The 19,795-nt window shown below is 39.5% G+C and overlaps 1 protein-coding gene across 2 annotated transcripts in view; it reads right to left on the reverse strand.

The window, feature by feature from the left end:
- OTUD7A (OTU deubiquitinase 7A) overlaps positions 1-19,795 on the reverse strand; it is a 445,034-nt gene that overhangs the window by 172,727 nt on the left and 252,512 nt on the right. For both annotated transcript variants that reach the window (XM_075345683.1, XM_075345682.1), the window contains 2 exons: positions 2,517-2,696; positions 1,320-1,538 (listed from right to left, as the gene is read on the reverse strand). In XM_075345683.1, coding sequence (XP_075201798.1) covers positions 1,320-1,538; positions 2,517-2,696 — 399 coding nt within the window. The remainder of the gene's footprint in view (positions 1-1,319; positions 1,539-2,516; positions 2,697-19,795) is intronic.

Here is a 19,795-nt window from a genome sequence, read left to right on the forward strand (position 1 = left end):
GGTCTCTCTGCCATTAGAACCAAGCCGCAAGAATATAGCAGGTTTTTTTTTTTTTGGGGTTAAGCGCTGCCAATTGCCTGCAGGCATTTTAGAATATGACCATTTCTTCAGTCTTCTGTGAGGTGGGCGCTTTCACCCGTCCAATTCAGATGCTAATCTAGCAATCTCAGATGCCAACCTGAGACGGGCAGCGTCTGGGATGGAGAGCTGTAGAAGACTATGAAGGAACACCTAACTGAACTGCAAGCAGAGATTTCACATACTGCACACAAAAAAAGCAACAATTGTGAATATCTCTGCAATGGAGTGACATACCGCAGAACAGATAAGAGTTGAGAATCAGGGGGGCTTAGGGATTTTTACAAGGTGTTTATCTCAAATTTTTAGAGCAGTGACAGGTAATTATAAAAAAAAAAATCATTGAAGAGGTGAAGAGGTCTTTATACCTTACAAATATGCAAAAACATTTATGTGTGCAGGATTGTGGTATAATATTTCTGTATATACAATACGACAGACATTTTTCTCCTGTTAAACCTCAATCTTGTGAAGTGTTCCTACATTTCCTACTCAGTGCACGGGTTTGTGACAAAAGATGGCATTGTGGACAAGATGCAGAACTGTGCATCAGAGTAGTAAAAAGCTGATTTATTAGGTCGAGGCCACAAGGGGATTACTGCGAGTCCTCGCATGACACTTGGCTCATGCTCGCAGCACAGCGGGAGCCAAGTGGCATGCGAGTGTCATACGACTGTGGCCCGATCGTGCGATCAGAACACAGCTGCGGAGGGGAGGGCCGGTGCTGCGGAGGGGAGGGTCCGCGCTGCGGAGGAGAGGGAGGAATTTATCTCCCTATTTCCTCCGTTGACGGCTGATGTGAGAATCGCACTGCACAGAGCAGTGCTATGTTTCTCTTGCACCATAGACTTGAATGGGTGTGAGTGAAACAAGCTCGCATTGAACCCGCGGCATGCTGCGATTGTTTTCTCGGTCCGATTAGGGCTGAGAAAATAATCGCTCATGGGTGCTGCCCCATAGAGTAATATTGGTCCGAGTGGAATGTGATGTTTTATCTCATTCCACTCTAAATGTTTTTCTCGCTCTGTGTCCTAGGCCTTACAGTAAAGTGTGCTATATTGAGAAATTCAAATCCTGTATGGGTAAAGCCCATTGCTAGTGATGTTCTCTAATGAATTGGTCATCGTAGTGCATTAAAAAAAATAAAAAAAGGTTTACTTAATTGTTTATAAAATTTGAGGGTCATTCACTTTATAACCCAAACCAAGGCTCAAAATCCTAATATAAACCATACTACTTGCCTGCTTGCTCCAAGGCCACCATTGTTGACTGCTCTATTAAATCCCGTTCTATAAAGACTCTGAAGTCTTCGCTGTACACACTGAGGTCTGGTAGTTGGAATGTATAGATGGGCATTTCAAGAGGAAATGGATCATTGCTGCATTCATTGGCCACATGCAACCGAGCCAGAGAAACAATGGCTGAACTGGCATGAGAGATCCCTCTGGACAGTCTTTTCTCTAAAGAATACAAAAAAGAAAATCCATAACTGAGACATTCTAGTTTTTAAGACAAGAACATAAGAAATTATTTATATGAAAACCTACAAATGGCTTGTCAAGCAGAAGAAGCTAATATAGTATTTAGGATTCAAGGAACATAATGTGCAGAAGACTAAGGGGCACTTTGCACACTACGACATCGCAGGTGCGATGTCGGTGGGGTCAAATTGAAGGTAACACACATCTGGCGTCGCAGGCGATATCGTAGTGTGTAAAGCCTTTTTGATACGATTAACGAGCGCAAAATCGTCGTAATCGTATCATCAGTGTAGCGTCAGTCATTTCCATAATTTGGAAATGACCAATGTTACTGTGTTGTTCCTCGTTCCAGCGGCATCACACATTGCTGTGTGTGAAGCCGCAGGAGCGAGGAACATCTCCTACCTGCGTCCTGCGGCTCACGCCAGATATGCGGAAGGAAGGAGGTGCGCGGGATGTTTAAGTCCCGCTCATCTCCGCCCCTCTGCTTCTATTGGCCGTCTACCGTGTGATGTCGCTATGATGCCGCACGACCCGCCCCCTTAATAAGGAGGCGGGTCGCCGGCCAGAGCGACGTCGCAGGGGAGGTGAGTGCATGCGAAGCTGCCGTAGCGATAATGTTCTCTACGGCAGCTATCACCATGATATCGCAGCTGCGACGGGGGCGGGGACTAACGCGCTCGGCATCGCAAGCATCAGCTTGCGATGTCGTAGTGTACAAAGTGCCCCTAAAACACGTGTGAAGATCATGGAACAAGAATTAACTTTGGATTGTAACAATTGTCTATAATTGGGTTATTTCTCTTAAAACGCAGAGTTAAAACATATTGAATTTTACGCAAGGATATCCCAGATCAATGTTTAGATCACTGACCGGGGTGGATGGGTTAAAGAAAATTTGTCATAAACATAAATGCGTTTGCATCACAATAGATCATTGCTACAAAATGTCATTACCTTGAGCTATGTCTTCTTGTCTCTGGAGATTTGGTCTCTCGATCTTGACATGCTGGGCGATTTCTCTGTCCTGTTGCTTATAGTATTTCCCTTCATTAAATACTTGCGGCAGGTTCGCAGTGTGCACCTGTCGCAGTTGTTCATAGTCGCTCAGAGCCGCCGTTAGATCCCAGTTCTTTCCTGACAAGTGAAATTATACAAGTTAATCAGAGACTACTGTAAATTATAAATTAATGCACACTTAGCAAAGCTTAAAATAACATGCAGGGAGGGTTAAAGTGGTGCTTGAAAGTTTGTGAACCCTTCAGAATTTTCCATATTTCTGCATAAATTTGACCTAAAACTACAACGGATTTTCCCACAGGTCCTGAAAGAAGATAAATGAGACCAAATTAATCAAGTTAGTCAAAATATTAAACTCACATTTCTGTGACTGGAAAAAAAGTATGTTAATCTTTGCTTCCAGGATTTGATTTGGTGTGACCTCCTTGGCCTACAATAACTGCATATACAGTATATCTCAAAAGTATTTTTGTAAATATTTTTATTATGTCTTTTCATGGGACAACACTGAAGATATAAAGATGTGTCATATCTTAAAGGGGATGTTCACTACTTGGACAACCCCTACTCATTACCCTTGTTTGCCCCATAAAAACAAATAAGCCTAAACTTACCTCTGGTGTGGCCAAGGTTCCAGCAATGTCTGAAGCCGCGTTTCCGGGACCTATGTGACATTGTTATGACACGCGGACCAATCAGCGCCCAGCATCTGTCTCCTCGCCTTCGGACATTTGAGCAGGATGTCAGCACTGTGTTAACTCAGGGGCATTGGCCGCGGGGCGCGCGTGTCATAAAAATGTCACATGGCCCCCGCAAACGAGCTTTCAGACATCACTGGAACCTCGACCGCACCGGAGGTGAGTATAGGCTTATTTATTTTTACGGAGGCGAATAAGGGGAATGAGTAGGGGTTGTCCAAGTAGTGGGCAATCTCTTTAAGTGTTGTCCTAGGAAAAGATATAATAAAATATGTACAAAAATTTGAGAGGCGTATTCACTTTTGGGATATACTGTAAATAGTTCCAGCAGTTGTTACTTCATTTTATACATTGGTTTGGATGAATTTTAGCCTATCCCTCCCTTAAAAACAGCTTCCCTTCTGTTTTATTGGTTTCCTACTATGAACTACTCACTTCAGATTCTTCTACAACATTTCTATAGGATTAAGGTCAGAACTTTGACTTGGTCATTCCAAAACTTTACCCATTCTTTTGTAGCACAATTTGTGTGCTTTGGGACTTGTCTCAGCTTTGTGGACAATCTGTGTATTGGTATAGTCAAAAACACTTTAGAGATGGTTTTGTTACTTTTTCCAGCCTGATGAGCAATAACAACTCTTTTTTTTCCGGATGCCCAGAAATCTCCATTGTTCGTGCCATTAGACACTTTAACAAACATTTGTTGTAAAGATCAGACTTTGATAGATCCCTGCTTTTAAAATATAATAGGCATCATAATCATACCTGATTGTCATCCCATTGACTGAAAACATCAGACTGTATATACGCCATCAAATTATCTGTCAATCTTAAGATGTCACATATTGTACTTTTGACACAGACATGAGATATCAGATAATTTTCCTTATTTAAGAATGACAAAAGTCTGTTTGATGGCAGAAGAGTAACATGAATATTGGTTCTATGCTTCTTCATCACAACATGTTTTAATTGACTTGCTATAATCAAACTATTTAATCCCTTCACACCCGGATGATTTTCCATTTCTCGTTTTCGTTTTTTCCTCCCCTTCTTCCAAAAAGCATAACATTTTTATTTTTCTGCCAATATAGCAGTAAGAGGGCTTGTTTTTTTGCAGTATGAGTTGTACTTTTGAACGACACCATTCATTCTGCCTCGCATTGTACTGAAAAATGGTAGAAAACTTCCAAGTGCTGTGAAATTGGAAAAAAACTTCAAGTGCACGATTGTTTTGGGGGTTCTTTATTTATCGTGTTCACTATTTTGAAAAACGAACCTGGCATTATGATTCCTCAGGTCAGTATGAGTTCGTAGATATCAAATAGGTATAGTTTTATTTTTATCTAAGTGGTGAAAAAAATTAAAAAATTTGTCAGAAAAAGAATAGCGATTTTGTTGCAATTTTTTGAGACCGTTTATTTTTTGCGTATTCAGCTCGCATTTTTAATTCTACCATTTATACGTAGATACTATGTTTTCATTGCTTGTTATTGCATTTTATTGCAATGTCGCAGCGACAAAAAAAAATAAATGTAATTTTGGAATTTTTTTTCTTGCTATGCCGTATTAGGTTACTTGATTTTACATTTTCATAGATCAGGCATTTCTGAATGTGGCAATACTAAATATGTGTATTATTATTGTTATTATTATTATTATTATTACTAATAGTGTTATTGTTTTATTTTCAATAGGGCATAGAGGAGGTGTTGAACTTTTAGGTTTTTTTTTTTTTTTCTTTTTATACTGATTTTAGTAGTGCCCTAGGGGACTTTTACACTGCACAGTCCGATCGCTTCTGCTGATCGAGTGGTACTTCACCATAGCTCTGATCAGGAGAAATGCTGAGTCATAATAGTGACAGGGATCATCATCTGACCCCGTTCTGTATTGGTAACACTATGGCGCCTGTGATTGCGTCACAGGGCTGCTGATGGTGGTGGTAAGTGGCGCGATTCCCGCCGGAGCGCATTAGATTGCACTGTCAGACTTTAACAGCACAAGCTAAAGGGTTAAAAGGCGCAGGGTGAATTGGAGATTCACCCGTGCCTGTTAGCCTCACATGTCTGCTGCTTAGCAGACACGGCCAAGGATGGAACAGTATGTCCTTGGTCGTCAAGGAGTTAATGATACGTTTACCTGAGTAGCTCCATTATATATCTTTTTAAGAACAATGCATATTGTTATACTTTGTTTGCTACTTCTGAAGAAGTCTTTTGGAATACATGTATTATTATTGTGTAACAGTTTTCAATAAAACAAATTAAAAAAATAAAGAAAACACAAAAGTGTAATAATATTTTTTACTCCTTTATTTGACTTGGTTCTCCAAGATCTGATGTAGTTTTAGGTACAGAAAAAATATATCTTTGTACCATGTTAGCCAGTAGATAAAAAAAAATAAAGAATTGAACGTCCTCAGTGGTCCATGGCTTTTATTTGCCAACTGAAAAGATGCCTTTCAGGACTACTCAAGTCTCTTCATCAGGCATAGCATAAACACAAAAAGTGAAGACTCACATTCAGATACACAATAAGACATAGAAATAGTGCACAGGAATTACTGCCCTATTCCTGCGTCCTGCTGTGTATAAATATGCAACCCTTCAGATTTTGTGTCATACTATTTATAATAAAGAGAACTGAGCAGTCTGGAAAGCGACTGTTTATTATCATCTTTTCAGTTATCCATTAAAGGTCATCTGTCACAAGGTTTTTGCCACCTCATCTGAGAGCAGTATAACAAGGAGACCCTAATTCCAATGATGTATCATTTAGTGTACCGAGTGCCTCAGTTGCAATACAATCAGAATTCTTAAGGATGCTATACACACTGCGACATCGCTAACGATATATCGTCGGGGTCACGGTATTTGTGACGCACATCCGGCGTCGTTAGCGACATTGCAGCGTGTGACAACGAGGAGCGACGATCAACGATCGCAAAAACGGCAAAAATCATTGATCGTTGACACGTCGCTCCAAATCATAATGTCGCTGGTGTTTCATTCCGCAGGTTGTTCGTCATTCCTGCAGCACCACACATCGCTCTGCGTGAGACCGCAGGAACGATGAACATCATCCTACCTGCGTCCATCGGTAAGGAGGAAGGAAGGAGGTGGACGGCATGTTCCGGCTGCTCATCTCCTCCCCTCCTCTGCTATTGGGTGGCCGTTTTGTGACGCCGCTGTGACGCCGAACGCACCTCCCCCTTGAAGGAGGGATTGTTCGGCAGCAACAGCGACGTCGCTAAACTGGTATGTGCGTGTGACGCTGCCGTAGCGATATTGTTCGCTACGGCAGCGATCACCACATGTCGCACGAACAACGGGGGCGGGTGCTATTGCTCGCAACATCGCTAGCTATATCGCAGCGTGTAAAGCACCCTTAAGTTTTAGCTGTAGCAGAGGTCAGAAAGCTAATCCTGCCCACACCACAACTTTCTGTATACATTCTTTATTGACTGTAAGCTGCTTATCAGAGGAGAGTATGTGGTCAGGCAACTGCTCCTGAGTACTTTAGTCCTGTTTTCATAATCTCCTGGTGATAAAACCTTCATTGTGGGGAAACAACAGCAAACAGCACACATCCTGATAAGTGACATATTGCTGAATTCAGTGTTTTAATCCCCATATCATTCTGTCCTCGGATAACATGGCAAAAACATGCTGCCATGTTCCCTTTAAAACCACTGAGGACTCTCAAGTTTTAGTAGTTTAAAAATTGATAGAGAACTATGGAAAATTCTGAAAGGTTTATAAACTTTTAAGTACCACTTTATATGTTATTGTAGAGAGCCGTTTGCGTAGGCAACCGCTTGTTTTCTTTGTGTGATGAGAAGCTGCATTACCCAAGAAGGACCTAAAACATGTATTACTTGAATTTCTGATGAAAAGTTTTGATTATCTTCAAGGTAAGAGATTCACACTGCATAGCCTATAGTCCTTCCTAAATCAAGCCTCTATGTCTAAGATGTATTCTTTTCTGTAACCTTCTGTACATTTTCTTATGGTGGATGGCAATTATCTGTCGCTTTTAAAATTGTTTTTCTCATCTTTAGAAGTTATCACACATATCAAATAAGTGATAACTTGAGGACCAGTGTGGCTCCGAATGTTGGAACCCCCATAACCTTCAGAATGGGGATACCATCTGAATTATTCAGTGACTCGACATGTGCACGACCGCTCTTTTCCTTCTCTATGGGACTGCAAAAGATAGCAGAGTGCAGTGGCAGACCCTCACTGATCAGCAAATTATTACCTATCCTTTTGATACCTACTAAAGGGGTTGTCCGCTAAATTGGACAGTCTCTTCCTAATCCGAGTATTTGTTCCTGTTAAAATAAAAAACACCTACACTCACATCCGGTGCCAAACCAGTCGTGTTGACACTCGCTCTCCTGGGGCTCATGTGAGGTTGTCTTATCACTTGGGCCCTGCACCAAATCAGCACCGGCTTCAGTCTCTCCGCCTTTGGATGTGTCAAACATCAAGAGGGATTCAGATCTGTGGCTGCTTTCTCACTTATTGATGTTTGATAAGTCCTAAGGTTGGGACAGTGAAGCCGGTGCTCATTTGGTGCAGAGCTTGTGTGACGTAACAATCTCACATAAGCCCCCGGAGAGTGAATGCCAACAAGGCTGAAATGGCACCAGCACCAGAGGTGAGTGTAAGTGATTTTAACGGGGACAGACACTCAGATTGAGAAGTGGTTGTCGAACAGTGGATAATTACTTTTAAGTAGAAAATACTGGAATTAAAAATTGTTTGGGGCTGGTGGCACTCTATTAGTATGAGCAATGATACAAAAACACAATCTATCTTAATACAAGTGACATTTATACGGCAGTCCTTGTAATCAATACTTTAACAATTTGGTTATTATAATACATAAAAATTACATTTTTTCATGGTGTTTTTAATTTTGCCCAGTATAGGAAAACCTGGCCTTCAAAAAAAGATGAATTTAGTCAAAGGAAAGATGAACCTATTTGGTTATTTTTTCCAGATCTTGCTTTTGAGAGGAGCATGGGACTTATAAAGGACTAGGACTGTTGTTTGGTGTAGCAACCTGTTAGAACAGTTATGATTCCCCACGCAAAATTTTGGTAAAAAGAAAAAAAAGAGTCCAAGTCAATACAATTATAGTGTGAATACTGTTTTGTTTTTTTTTATTTATCAGATACACATTAAGTTAGGTATCCAGCTTTGTCATACAAGCGTGTATAGTAATTTCCACTATAAATAGATTTTTAGTGTTGAAACAATACTGAGTATATAATTGAGATCATTGCTTGTGGGCTCTTAAATACATTAAAGCCCAGTTAATGTAGATGTAGACAGCTGCTATTTCCCCTGACTCCACCACAACAAGCCTAATGGGCATGCTACCACAATGACGGCAGGGGTGACTTATTCATAACTGAGTGCTGCTAAGAGCAGTTCTACTATTGTTTACTTCATGCAGCATTTGCTCAGACCTGTCCCACCCACAGCCATGACTCAGTCATGGGTACGGGATTGAAATAGACCAGGTGAGTGCGGCTAAGAGCAGTTCTACTATTCATATATGAGGCCGTATGTCACATTTTATACAAAAATTTTAGTGTAGGACTGCCCCAAATGAGATTTGCCGTGACGTGGCGGGGTAGCTCAAGAAATTGCAATTTTTTGCCAAAAATCTCAATATTTTTATAATAAGTACAGTTTGGAATTTTTAGTGCTGAAGTGCACATTTAGTGCTGGATTTTTTGTTTTTTCTTCATTGAATTGGTCGGTGGTTGACCTCCACCTTGCTATGCACCCCAATTTGGGATGTATTCCATCTGTCTAGATTTTGGCGATTGGTGACTGTTCACATTCAGTCATCAGGCCCTGTTCACAGGCTGTTTACTTCATGCAGCATTTGCTCGGACCTGTCCCGCCCACAGCTATGACTCAGTCATGGGTACGGGATTGAAATAGACCAGGTGAGTGCTGCTAAGAGCAGTTCTACTATTCATATGTGAGGCCGTATGGCACATTTTATAAAAATATTTTAGTGTAGGACTGCCTCAAATGAGATTTGCCGTGACGTGGTGGGGTAGCTCAAGAAATTGCAATTTTTTTGCCAAAAATCTCAAAATTTTTATAATAAGTACAGTTTGGAATTTTTAGTGCTGAAGTGCAAATTTGGTGCTGGCTTTTTGTTTTTTCTTATAACTGTGTAGTAAGGTCCTCGCATTAAAGTTGAGAAAAAAAATAGACAAAACATTACACAAAGAAAATGACAACATTATTATTTATAAGTTATCCAACGGAAATATAAACCTATAAAGTTCACATGCACCAGACAAAAAGCAGAGTCGTAATTTTCTTGCATAATCGATCATTTATTTATATGATAAATGAATGGGTAATTTAGAACAAAACCAAATAGTAGATATCAGCAGACCTGTGGATGTTCAGATTCGCCGGGTTCATTGGACTTCAGTTAGAAGATCAGTTCGGTACCCAGACTTGACCCTGGACCCCTTTTAAGTCAATGTGGACCCGAACTTTGGTGCTGCAAAATGGCTGTAAAATAGCCATAGTAAGAGCTAGGGGGCTGCAAAAGGAAGTAATATGGGGGATATTGCAGCACAATTCCCTGCAAACAAATGTGCATAGGGAATAAATTTAAAAAGAAATTACGTTGGGTCCCCCCTGTTTTTGATAACCAGCCAAGGTAAAGCAGGCAGCTGCGGGCTGGTATCATCAGGCTGGTAAAGCCCTTGGATATTTGGCCATCCCCAGGATTTTTTTTAAATGAATAAATTGGTGAACAAGAGAGTGTGGTGGAGTCTTTATTCAAATAAACCATTTTTTTTTCCAGTTTGTGTATTTTTATCTGTATAATTACCAGCACAGTAATGGGGGTTTCTGATAGGGCAGTCAGGAAGATGCTGACAAAGCGCCAGAATTGGTGCGTTACCATTCATGTTAGTTGATCCCTACCAAATAGTTAAATGTCAAAAGCATTGCATGGTCAAACTAGGAGAATTATAATCATAATTATCATGATGAAAGTATAACAAAATGATGTCTGGGTAAGTGTTATATATCCAGCATCAATCAATAAATATTCAGATACTGGATATATACGGTAATTTACTTTGACATCATTCTGACATTCAGCTATTTTGGGGGGTTTTATTTCCCCTTCTTTCATGAATAAATACTTGATTATGCAATCAAATTATGACTTCACTTTATATTCGGTGCATGTGAACTTTCCTTATAGGTTTATATTCACATTTTAGTTTGCATCAGTTACTCATTTCTTTAGTATATGTTCCCTACTCATTTTATATATTCTTCAAAGTATAGTTCTACATTGGTTTATTATATTATCCTATTGAAGTACACTACTAATGGACCTTGTTTGTATTAATAATAAAAGAGGCCATATACCACTACAGATGGCAATTGTGCCACGTTAAATCGGACTCAAATAAAGCAGTATCATAAAAGTCTTAAATTGAAGGTCGTTAAAGTGGTCTTCCCTTGGCACTAAAATTTTAATAATCATTATGTAACATTATAGTCGCTTTGGGATATTGAGTCAGAGAGTGATTAGCAATGATAACAGCCCAAATGTCATCAGGCAGCCTCGAGTATGAAATCGGGAACAAAAAAAAAAAAAAAGCCTCTTGCTGGTGATATTGTCAATGAGGGGACAACATCTCGTACTGCAAGCCAACTTGGCAAAATACTATAAGGTAGTAAGTCAGTAAATCTTGCAGATGCTTTCTACAGGTCAAAATTTTCATCAGCATTTACAGAGAAATAAAATAACAATCAAGAATAATGCTTGAAATACATACAAAATACACCCACAATTCTGAACCTATTGAATGAGTTGGCCACTTTACCTGTATTTAATCAAATATGATGGGGACATGATTTACGGCACTTTCTGATATACAAGTATTAGGCTGAGTTCACGTGTCCTGTAGTCATCCATTATCATGGATCTGTTAGAGATTCATTTGCAAAAAAGATGTGCAAACAACTTTTTTGTCCATTGTTAAATAATGGATGTCGGCCGGATCAGTGGAGTCTATGGACAATGGATCCGTTAACGGATTGATCTTTATTGTCCATTTGTAACGGGATCTGTCAAGAAAACAATGGATCCGTTACAAATGCAAGAACAATGGATGGATAAATAGCAATCCGTTTGCAGATCGGTTGTCCATAGACTTCATGTTAAAAAAACGGATCCAACAGAAATCAGTTTCGCAACAGATCCATCCTAACGGATGACTACAGGACTTGTAAACTTAGCCTTACTGATTCTCCTCTTGTACTCATCAGTGTGGTCTTCTTCAGGCCTCATACACATGTTCATATTGTACCCATTTTTTTTTTTCACTGAAACAGCATGTACCCATTATAATCTATGGTGCTATTCACTTGTTCGTGCTTTTTCACGAACTGTGCGTCCATGCAAAACTTACGGAGACATGTTCCTATTTTTCAGCATAATGGATGAAAAGGCTATTTCAAGTCTATGGGTCTGTGAAAACACGTTAAGCATATGGATGGCATTTGTGTATCATTTGTGTGTGGTACGGGTTTAACATTTCGGAGTATAGGAGAAGCTTTGTAATTTATTCATCTGTCCAAAAAATACACTGATGACACACTTCTGGTATTAACGAAAACACGGCTCATACACTGATGGCACCAGAACCATTTTTTTACATAAGCGTTTATACATGGACGTGTGAATGAGGCCTCATAGCCATCTCAGCTATTCTGTCTACCCAGCTAATGTGACCAGATGAAGAACTACTTGTAAACTCATAAGTAACTGCCACAAAATCATGTCCCCAACACAAATGGTAAAAGAAAGAGGCTGACTGCATCCTGCTAAATGTTGACATTGATAACAATGCCGTATGCAATAAGCTTCAAAGCTCACATTGGGTACAAGAAATGTTTGGACGCTGTCATTAATACCAAAGGGTGAGCAACCAGGTATTACTTCGTGTTTCCTTGATTTCTGCACTTGCTGTATATTCTGTTTCTTCTTTCAAATTGCCATATATCTTGACAAACAATGTTTTATTGTTGTATTACTTTAGACCACTAACTAAAAAAGCCTGAGGATATAACTTTGGTAGATTTCCATTTATTTCTGAAAATATTGTATAGTGTATGAAAAAAATTAAGGAGTGGCAATAATGGTGAGGAGCACTGTACTTATTCATCATACAATGACATCAGGGTCGCTTGTGATTGGGGCCAAACGTATTCTGAAGCAGGACAATGACCCCAATCACACAGCAATGTCATTAAGAAAATGAGTCCTAGAAGTTATATGGCCCCCACATAGACCTGATGTAAACATCATCCAGTCTGCCTGGGATTACATGAAGAGACAGAGAAATATGCATGGGCCTATATCCACAGAAGATCTGTGGTTAGTTGGAAATGGGTGATTTGGAGTGATGAGACAAAAGTCAATAGACTATGCTCTGATGAGTATAAATGGGTCTAACCGAAGGAACTGTCATGTTCGGTGAAAGAAGCCTGATGATATGGGGTTGTTTCACAGACAAAAGCATTAGATGCTTGATCGGGATCAATGGTGGTCTCAATGCTTAGCCATATGTGAGTATCCTAAAGACGATTAACTTCATACACTTGAGTACTATGGGTATGGAAAGGACGACATAGTGTTCCAGCAGGACAAAGATCTGAAACATATGGCGGGATTGGCAAAGAAATGGTACTATAATAATGAAGTTGAGGTGCAGAACACCAACCCAATCAAACAGTTGTGGGTAGAGTTGAAGAAAAAGCCATATACATACACAAGTGAGTCGACCAGTATTCACCAACATTGGGAACATGTAGAAGAGATTTGTGATCAGATTTTGGTCAAGACATGCTTTAATCTAATGGAGAGCATGCTTAGAAGGATTCAGGCAGTGCTGAAAGCCAAAGGTGGATTTACAAAATACTAACAAAAATAATAAGGATTTAAACTTAGATTTTTAGAAGCAAAACAGTAACAATGCAGTGACATGGCAATAATATGCATAACTAAACATATGCTAAGTAGTTGCAAGTCAAATTTATGTATGAGCTACCCAAGATGATTGTCTTTAAAATGAGGGTAGTCTTACACTCAAAGTTGCAGTGGATGGTGAGATATGGAGCCTGAAAGTTAAAAAAGTTCAAGACATTGTTACCCTTTTACTCATCATTTAGTGTCCAGCTGGGGGCTTCCATATCCATTAGATGGTAGATTGATCCAGGCAAAATTGTTGGGTTTGGCACACCTATTTCAGCATTTTATTGTTGCAGACTGGAAGCTACAATTGTAGAATATTTTAGTGTATATAGAATATATACAGTGTATATCTTACATTTGTAAAGTCTTGCCCAAATGTTAATCAAAGGTAAAACTCCATGCTTACAAATCAAATTAAAATCTTTATCAACTGCCAAAATAGATGGTGTGAAGATAAGCTGAGGTATTGGGACAGAGTAAAGGTTAAGGGAAAAAAATGATTTTCCCTTCACAAAATAAAAGGGAACGGTTTAGTTTTATTTCTTTTTTCTTCACATTGCTTATATAGCACTAGCAAATCTGACAATCTAATCTCCTTCACACACACCCCAGGTTCAAGTTTAAAAAAGCCAATCAGCCTATCAGTATGGGGGGTTTTGTCATGGCTTGGAGAACATACAAACGTGATCAGATTTATTCCAGGATACCCAGCTGCGATGCAATAGTGCTTATTACTAAATGTCCATTAACACCGAACAGCAGCGCTAAACAACATTAATCAGCAACGTATTCGCTGATGGGGGGCAATTTAAAAGCCTGTTTACAGAAGCAGACCGCTGTACCAACGCACACTGAATGACCTGTAATATATTGCTCGGTGCACATAGGCTGCCTTTGTTTTCGAAAGCACATGTCCGGTTTGTACAGAACGTGCAATGTCACAAACAATGATCATTTGTGCAGGACAAAAGATCATTTCACCTGACAAACAAGCATTTTGCTCATTCATGGGCAGATTGACAGCCTGCAAGATCATCGTGATGTGTACATAAACTTTAGTCTCTACGAGCAGGGGCCTGATTCCTATTGGTATCTGTTGAATTTTGTTATTCTGTATTGTCTCCTATTGTCTGTACATGTCCCCTCTGAATTGTAAAGCGCTGCGGAATATGTTGGTGCTATATAAATAAAAAATATTATTATTACTGCCTAGCTTTATCAATGTGAGAAAAGATGGTCATTCTAAGCCATTATTATTATGCCAATCAATGAAATATGAAGGAATGGGATTCATGGTATTTTTAAGTGGTTAAAAGGTTCAGAAGTTAAGATCATCCTGTGATTCTGTTGCAAAACAATGGGTTTTTTTTAAGGGGGTTCAAGTGCAAAGACCACCAACAATCGCTCATTTAATGGTAACTCACTTTGGTTGACTCTGAATAATGTGACTACTGAGCTTAAAGTCACTGCAGCACTATATCAGATTTAGACCGAGTAAGGTTGACAGTCATCTTGTGTTTCTTCCATTTTCTAATAATTGTGCCAACAGTTGTTGCCTTCTCCCAAGCTGCTTGCCTATTGTCATGTAGCCCATCTCAGCCTTGTGTAAGTGTAAACTTTTGTACCTGTTGTCATTAAACAGCTCTTTGGTCTTGGCCATGGTGTAGAGGTTGGAGTGTTTGAGTGTGTGGACAGGAGTCTTTATATAGGTAACGGGTTCAAACAGGTGGAATTAATACAGGTAATGAGTGCATTGTAGGAGGGCTTCTTAAAAAAAATAACTGGTCTGTGAGAGACAGAATTCTTGCTGGTTGGTAGGTGATCAAATATTTATTTCAAGCAATAAAATGCAGATTATTTATAAATCATACAATGTGATTTTTTTGTTTGTTTTTGTTTTATTCTGTCTGTTACAGTTGAAATGTACCCACAATACAAATTACAGACCTCTCCATCCTTACATGCAAAATCGGCAGTGTGTCAAATACTTATTTTCCCCACTGTATATGTGTGTAGCATTTTCTGCTTTAGATTAATATAGACATTTGCTTCCTTTTTGTTTGTCTTTTGAATAATCTTTGCTTTCTTGATAATGTGAAATATGTAAACTGAAACCTTCCATTACTTCTCCATCAAAATTCTCAGCATTTTGGAAGAGTCAGGTTGATTTCCTATTTCCACTTACTCTTCTCATTTTCTTCCACTAGGTGGCGGGCAATTCACATGTCCACCTTGTTACCAAGACACTCAGTGAAAATGTGCATTGACCTGTTACTTAACCTCTTCTCAATATTATTTAGCTTTATATTTATCACAGGGCAGCATCATGTGTCTGCATTAAGTAGTCGAATAGATACATTTTCTGTTTCAGTAATTTTTCTTAATAGACAATCTCATACAGCTGTATTAGAATACATATATTTTCTCTTTAGGAGTTTTAGTTACATCATTTTCTGCATTTATTTACTCATTTATTTCTATTTTACTCATACAACCTAATAGTTAAGATGTCAGTAAACAGCTGCTCTCTTCTTCAAAAGAACATAGCCTGATTATCAATTGATTTATCACAGTTCTTAAAATATAGAGTATATATATATATATATATATATATATAGATAGATAGATAGATAGATAGATAGAGGGATAGAAAGATAGATAGATAGATAGATAGATAGATAGATAGATATATTAGTAGAGACCAAAAGTTTGGACACACCTTCTCATCTCTAGAACAACTGTTAAGAGGAGACTTTGTGCAGCAGGCCGTCATGGTAAAATAGCTCCTAGGAAACCACTGCTAAGGACAGGCAACAAGCAGAAGAGACTTTTTTGGGCTAAAGAACACAAGGAATGGACATTAGACCAGTGGAAATCTGTGCTTTGGTCTGATGAGTCCAAATTTGAGATCTTCGGATCCAACCACCGTGTCTTTGTAGAAAAGGTGAACAGATGGACTCTACATACCTGGTTCCCACCATGAAGCATGGAGGAGGAGGTGTGATGGTGTGGGGGTGCTTTGCTGGTGACACTGTTGGGGATTTATTCAAAATTGAAGGCATACAGAACCATCATGCCTGCCACAGCATCTTGCAGCGGCGTGCTATTCCATCCGGTTTGCGTTTAGTTGGACGATAATTTATTTTCAACAGGACAATGACCCCAAACACACCTTCACACTGTGTAAGGGCTATTTGACTAAGAAGAAGAGTGATGGGGTGCTACGCCAGATGACCTGGCCTCCACAGTCACCAGACCTGAACCCAATCGAGATGGTTTGGGATGAGCTGGACCGCAGAGTGAAGGCAAAAGGGCCAAAAAGTGCTAAGCATCTCTGGGAACTCCTTCAAGACTGTTGGAAAATCATTTCTGGTGACTACCTCTTGAAGCTCATCAAGAGAATGCCAAGAGTGTGCAAAGCAATAATCAAAGCAAAAGGTGGCTAGTTTGAAGAACCTAGAATATAAGACATATTTTCAGTTGTTTCACACTTTAAGTATTTCATTCCACATGTTTTAATTCAGAGTTTTGATGCCTTCAATGTGAATCTACAATTTTCAGTCTTGAAAATAAAGTAAACTCCTTGAATGAGAAGGTGTGTCCAAACTTGTGGTCTGTACTGTATATATATATATATACACACACATATATATATATATATATATATATATATATATATATATATATATACATGCATACATACATATAAAAATATATATATATATATATATATATATATATATATATATATATATATATATATTTCTAATCAAATTTTTATTATTTAAGGAGGATTTGTCACCAGGTCAAAAATCTTGTAGATTGTGAGCCCTCGTGGGCAGGGACCTCTCTCCTCCTGTACCTGTCTGTATCTTGTACTGTTTATGATTATTGTACTTGTCCCTATTATGTACACCCCTTTCACATGTAAAGCGCCATGCAATTGATGGCGCTATAATAATAAATAATAATAATAATAATGGCAGCTTTTGCTCTTATTTTATTCCTGCTGCTCCTTTGAGTATTCTATTCTATTCTACTTTTTTCTTTAAATCTCCCACAATGGTCCAGCGATATAGGACTAAGTATTATAATCTTTACCACAAGGGCGTGGCACATCTTGGAGCATGTGTTTAAGTTGCTAGGTATTACCCTGTAATCCATGCCCCCTTGATAAAGACCATGGAAATTAGCACTAAATACTTATATCATATGATGGATTTTAAAAACATAATGAATTATTCAGGGGAGCAGTGGGAATAAAATAAGGGCCAAGCTGGGCACTTTTGATGTGGTGGTGGGTTAGATTTCATAAAGTTCTTTTAGGGGTCTGCAAGGGGGACCAACAACAAGATGCATCTTCCTAGAATGCAGCCCAGGAGCTGCAGAAGGTGATATTTTTGGTTTAATAGGGAAAAAACTGGTGACAGGTTCCCTTTAAAGCTTCACTCCAGCATGTTTTTTATTTTATTTCCCAGCTGGTGTGGTGCTTTAAATATAAGTCTCCTGCCTGTCTTAGGCCTCCTTCACACGTCAGTGATTCTGGTACATATGTTACTGTTTTCATACGTACCAGAATCACGGACATATGCAGACCCATTAAAACCAAAAGGTCTGTGCACACATCAGTGATTTCTCACCGACGTGTTTCCGTGCTGCGCACTCGCGTGTCCACGTTATTTCTGCATGGAGACAAGTCCGTTTTCTCTCTGGCATCACTGAAGTCCCACGGATCACACAGTGGTGGGATTCGTGAAACATGTACCAGAAAAAACACGTACGTTTAAAATCAAAAGCTTTTTAAATTCACCAGTCTCCAGCGTTGCTGTTTTCAGCCACTGCTGTCTCCTGCTTCCAGGCCGGCTAATTATGCTCATGCATATGCACTGCACAGCTGACCCAGAAGTAGCAGCAGCAGTGAGACAGCAGCAGAGGACACAGTTTAGCGAGAGACTTCAGCACCACGGACAGCAGCACCAGGGACAGGTGAGTATAAGTGCCTGATCTCTGTGTATTATCAGGGATAGCACATGGAGATCACTCGGAGGGACACATGCACCTTTATCACGTCAGTGAAAAACGGGTGTATCACTGACGTTTGAATGGGTGCTTCGCCGTCTTTATCTTTTTCCAGAGTCGCTCCTGTCAATCAGGGTGATTTGTGACCTGAGACAGCTCCAGCGTTTCATGGGATTCACAACTCAATACAACTCTATGAGAGCCTCATTCTGGCTCTTATAGACTTGTATTGGGAGCTTGTGACAATTTCCAGGCAGTCAGAAGTTACTGCCACAAGATGGCACCGTGGCAGCATTGTCAACAGGTGAAGCCCCACTCCAGCACTGAAAACAAATGATGGTGTGGTGCTTTAAGGGACTAAACCCCAAATTCCACAAATTCTAAAAATTAAAGCAAATACAACATGAATAATATTTTAAATGGTTAAAAAAGTAGAATGACTTGCTATATTATACTTCTTCATAACCTCTTGGTTCACTTTATACCACGGTCCTAATCACAATGATATATTGAAATAATATTTTCAGTGAGGGAACAAGCCGTACCCCAAACAGCAAGGGTTCAGAAAGTGTTCCCATTCAGGGTGATGCTAGATACACAATCACTAGAACGGAATGACGTCTGTTTTTAAGACAATTTTCCCCTATTACATCTTATATGATGTATATTTTCCAGCACTCGCATTCATAACCCGTGCTGCATGTCCATTAACACTACATTTCCAGAACAAGTCTTTGGTAACACTTCGCTCTATTCTTGGATTGTGCGACACACTGAGAAGTCATTTACATTCAATATGTGAAATAATACTGAACAGAATCTGGAGCACTTAGAACACAGAAATGAAGATTAAGAAAGTGTAACTCTACTTTAAAGGGAAACTATTGTTTTAATTGTCCATTAATAACAAAAAATGTGCAGTTAGTACAAGAGATGGCGAATGACAGTGCTCCGCTCTCTCCCCACAGTCGTATGGAGAATGAATGCGGATCATGTGTGCACACTCAGCTTCCGGTCAGCCAGAATTCTGCACAGCCCTGTTCTTAGGACCCCATTGATCAGTATGTTATCACCTATTCTATGGGGTACCTGTAAAACGTGACGCATACCGTACTCTAAAATTTAAAATATATTGTTTGAATTTAAAGGGTTAGTCCCATCTCCAAAATTATATCCTAGGTAGTAAGTAGAGCAGGTCGAACTCGCAAAAAAACGGGACCGGCCAGTTCCTGCTAAATTTAAAAAAAAACCCGATCCGCTACGGAATCCGGTACCTATATCAGTCTATGGGGATCAGAGTACGGAGATTAAAAACATTGGTGAACGAGATAGGGGGTAGGAGCATATGCGGTATACTCACTGAGGCTGTGTCATGGCGGCACACTCCTTCTGGGTCACGCTTTCCCTTCTGAAGCCGGCAATTGAATATTCACTGCTTTACCCACCTAC

Source organism: Anomaloglossus baeobatrachus, chromosome 4 (assembly GCF_048569485.1).
Source record: "Anomaloglossus baeobatrachus isolate aAnoBae1 chromosome 4, aAnoBae1.hap1, whole genome shotgun sequence".
In the NCBI taxonomy this organism is placed as follows: Eukaryota; Metazoa; Chordata; class Amphibia; order Anura; family Aromobatidae; genus Anomaloglossus; species Anomaloglossus baeobatrachus.